Source organism: Vicia villosa, linkage group LG5 (assembly GCF_029867415.1).
Source record: "Vicia villosa cultivar HV-30 ecotype Madison, WI linkage group LG5, Vvil1.0, whole genome shotgun sequence".
Taxonomy (NCBI): domain Eukaryota; kingdom Viridiplantae; phylum Streptophyta; class Magnoliopsida; order Fabales; family Fabaceae; genus Vicia; species Vicia villosa.
This window is the reverse complement of record NC_081184.1, coordinates 149259657-149264217: the sequence shown is the minus strand read 5'-3', so window position 1 is coordinate 149264217 and position 4561 is coordinate 149259657. Positions and strand designations below refer to the sequence as shown.

General features: G+C 35.0%; 1 protein-coding gene across 1 annotated transcript; it reads right to left on the bottom strand.

Moving 5' to 3' along the window:
- Window positions 1-891: 891 nt before the first annotated feature.
- Window positions 892-1926, bottom strand: LOC131605716 (uncharacterized). The gene has a single exon (XM_058878041.1). The coding sequence runs from the start codon at window positions 1924-1926 to the stop codon at window positions 892-894; it is 1035 nt and encodes a 344-aa protein (XP_058734024.1).
- Between the last annotated feature and the right edge of the window lie 2635 nt (window positions 1927-4561).

Genomic DNA, 4561 nt, shown 5'->3' with positions numbered 1-4561 from the left:
GGTTTTGTCCATCCAAGATAGGTAATTCTTGGGGGTTTTTATCAAGAGTGTTCATAGAAGAATCATCTGAGTGTGAAGATTGAAGAACAAGGGTTCGAGGGAATTGAAGACACTGCAGAAAAGGGATCACGTGACGCTCTTGGATAACCTTGATCTGACTCAAGATTAAGGGGGAAGAAGATTCAAAGGATCGACATAATTGGTTTATGGTTTATCGCTTTGTTATCTTCTTTGTATATACTACTTTCAACATTAATGAAAGATTTCCCAATTTCAGTTTGGAATTGGGGGCAGACGTAGTCGTAGCGAGGACGATCGACGAACTGCCTAAACAAATATCGTGTTCTTGTCGCTTTTACCTTTTCATTTACGTTCTGTTCATACTTGGTTATAATAGCAAATTGATCAACGATTCGAGTGTTAAGATTGTGAATTAAGAACTCATATAAACATCACAATCCATCACACATTGAATCACCATCAATTTGATCATTATCACCAAGTGTTTGTGTTTTTGCTTATTTCACTATTGCTGCATTGCAAACGTCGTTCATCATATAAGAAGTTTATTGATTTTCAATAGAGCGACGTATTGATTCTATAGTGTATTCTCTTATCGTTTATCTCAAGCTGGTTAGTGGTTTTAACACATATACAATCGTTTCAATAGTGGTTCAGAATAGACACGAGTCGATTCAGAATCACTTCCGCTTAAAGTTCAATTAACTCTGCAAAACTGTGTAAGATCTATTCACCCCCCTCTAGATCCTAAGGCCAGCGTCTAACAGATTTGTAATCTCTTCAAAATATCAGGAAATATTACTTTTTTTTTAATAGGCAATTAATTGATAAAGCTCGCACTAGGGGTGCAACCTTTACAAACAGAGAACACTAGAGAATGATTGCATCGGATAAAGGAAGTTTAAACCAATCGTAGTAATTGGATTTAGACTTAGAATATCCGCTAGCTAACCATCTCCAAGAAAGGAAAATAATATTAGAACAAACGACATCAAAACAAAAAACACTCCCGTCAAAGATAATAGCATTCCGCATGATCCAAAGACACCAAATCGTAGATAACCACACCACATTGATCTTAGCCTTTCTATTAATGTTCTTCACCTTTTCTTGTAAAACCCCAAAATCAAGAAACTCCTCTATGGTGATCGCCTCCGGTATGCCAAGCCAAGCGTACATATGTTTCCAAATCTCTTTCGCCCTATGACAATGAAAAAAGAGATGAAAAGAAGTTTCAACATGAACACCACAAAACTCACAATCCGGATTAGACAAATTAGTGACTCCTCTTAACAATAAAAGATCTTTTGACGGAAGGCGCTCGACGAAAAATCTCCAAGAAAACATCTTTATCTTTGGCGGTAATGGAATGCTCCACATAACTTTCAAAGAACGAATCACATGAAGATCCCAAGCTAAGGATTTAGAGTTATTTATTATCCACGAAATGCCCGCTACTATAAAATCCTTATCCGAAATAAAGAACCAACCGTACGTATCACTCGCGACATCACTCGGAATGTGACCCTCCACTAGCTCACGAAACCGGTGCCAACTCGGCAATAAAGCCGCTGCTGCCCCCAAAGCCGAATCACTACCATCTCCCCGGGAAAATAAAGCTTGAACATCCCACAAATGTCTTCCGTCAACCCAAATCAATATCTCCGCTACCGAACAATATTTCTTAGAAGATAAATCATACAAATCCGGGAAAGAAAAGCGAAGGGGTTTGTCTCCCACCCACAAGGTATGCCAAAAAAGAGTATCCTTCCCATTCATGCAACTACTTTTGAAACACTCGGTAAAACCATACTCCACGTGATCATCTAGTAAATTAATCTTGCACAAATCCCTCAACCAAATCGAATCTTCGCTACTAATCAATTCACCGCTAGAATCTTGCATCTTTAATTTTGGGCTAACATACCTCACATTAAGAAAACTACTCCATATAGCATTATCATCGTTTAAAATTCTCCACTTCCACTTCAAAAGTAAAGCTTTATTTACCTCCTTCACATCTCTAACCCCCAATCCACCTTTCTCCTTAGGCCTACAAACGACATCCCACCTCACCCAATGAATGCTCCTTTTTTTAAAGTTACCTCTCCATAGAAATTCACTTTGAAGCCTTCTAATCTCTTTGGCAATGTTGTCTTTCTTAGGTAGAGCATACAAATATAGAATATTTAGGATTAAAGGATTCTTATGACTACCTTTCTCTTCTCTGATTTTTTACCTTTTATTTTTATCTCATATCACTCCTACATTTTCTTTTTCTAATTTTCAACCAACTCCAATTTTACATTCATTAGGATTTTGTTGCCCCCCTCCAATTTTACATATATATAATATTGATGATTATAATAAACAATGATTATAAACATCTTTATTGTGTATATGATTATGTTACCTAGTAAACTAGTCCAAATTCCCCTTCCCCAAGATTGTTTGCACTAGAAATATTATCAGTGATTCAGTGGCTTTAACAATGACTGACAAATCAAATATTGGTAGGTCCATGTCTTCCTTTTTGAATTTAAAATATTCTTTCTAAGGATCATTAAACAAACACTTATAATTAATCCAAAAGAAACCGCGTCCTCTGTGATTCTGATCTTCTTATTGTTTTGATGCCCATCAACAGCTGCAGGTTCTGAAAAAAAGAAAAGAATGGCTAATCATTAAATACTTATACGGTTATTTAATCGAGCCTTACACAAGTGTATATGAATAGTTACAGTTTTTTTTGAGATTTAATAAGATAGAAAATTGTTAAGATTGTAATTTTTTGTGTCGAATAAGGTTTCTCGACAGAAGAAAGGCTGTGTCAAAATAGTCTAGCCTAATATGTGTCGAAACATCGAAGGAGTTGTCTCAACAAGTATTTTGACTTAGGCCTAATTTTGTAGTGTTAGCATAATTATGTATTTTTGACATATATGTTTTAGGTTTTGGCTTAGGGAGAAATAAACCTAAAACTATAAATAGAGGGAGAAACCCCAATTTTGTAGGTAGTTGTATTCACAGACTTTTGCAGTTGCAAAGTGAATCAACTTTTTCATAGTTTGTGGGCAGAGAGAAACAATATTCTTCTTCCTCCTCTTATTTTGTCAAACTCTAGTTTTCTTTCTTCCTCAATATTCTCTTTTCTCCATTGTCATTGTGTAGAGATAAAAATCTTTCTCATCAAGATTGGTAGAAATTCTCCATAGATTTTGGTGAATTTCCAACATCTGGTATCAGAGCCTGGTTGAGCGATTCAAGGAAAAAAAATCATGACGGCGATGAATCATTCAAATGGGCATTTTCTAGCAAGTCTTCCAATTATAAAAGTTGATAACTATGAAAATTTGTGCAAGCACATGAAGATTGAGTTTTGTTGTCAAAATCTTTGGGATCTTGTGAAATAAGGGCTAAAATCGCTTAAAGAAAACGCAACAGAAGAAGAAGAGGCTGCACACAAATAATTTAAGAAGAATAATTATAAAAATCTATTTATAATTCATCAATGTTTGAGTCCAGAAAACTTTAAAAAGGTGGGCGATTATAGCGGTGAAATTTGTGAGACTGAAGCCATTGAATTGACTTAGCTCATATGTTTTAAACAGAGTCGCCACCGCACTTTATTGTTTCCAAAAGAAATGGGAGAGAGAGCGAATAAAACCGACAAAAGTTTTTAAAATCAAAACTAATAAAATTATCAGAGATTTAGGTACGGGGGATTGGTTATGCAAGGGGAAGGTTTTAAGCACCCCTCACATGTATGGTACTTCATAGGAACCTCTTTGAAAATATTATTATTATTGTTGCTGTTATTAAAAATGTTTTGGTGTTTATTTATTTTTGTTTAAATAGAGTGGGGGTGAGAAAATAAAGTTTTAAAAGTGAGCTCAGTAAGATATTGCATCTCAGGCCTACATACCACTTAAGTGCAATAGGGAAGTCAAAGCTTTTGTAGTTCCTCTTAAAAGGAAAATAAAAGAGCCAAGTGGAAAAAAAAATTTGGGTGTTGAGCTTTAACAATACTCAACGGGTTTTTAAAATGTTACGCTTTAACAATACTTAACAAGTTTTAATAAAATGAGCCAAGCTTTAACAATACAAGGCTAGGGTTTAATAAAAGATGTTGGTTGAGTTTTAATAATACAAAACCAAGGGGTGATTTTAAAAAGGTTGAGTTTTAACAATACAAAACCATTTTCAAAACAAGTGGAGTGCAAAGCTTTAACAATACTAAGCCCAAAGATAAAGAGATTGGACGAGAGATTGAGTACCTTGACAATTTTAGTCAATACCATTCTCATTCCTTTGGATATTTCAAAAACAACTTAAGCAATCAATCATGAATACCTCAAGCGTGTGTGTGTGTGTGTGTGTGTGTGTGTGTGTGTGTGTGTGTGTGTGAGATATAACATGTGTCACAAAAGTAAACAAGTGAGTATAGCAAGGAGATCAATATAAACTTAAATGATGATACGTAAAAGGATATTTATACCTTTGAATCATTTCATGTATGAATGAATATGATGGGTGATGG

What these genes read in the sequence shown, in the direction of transcription:
- LOC131605716 (XM_058878041.1), bottom strand. Translation starts at nt 1,926, where the DNA reads ATGCAAGATTCTAGCGGTGAATTGATTAGTAGCGAAGATTCGATTTGG.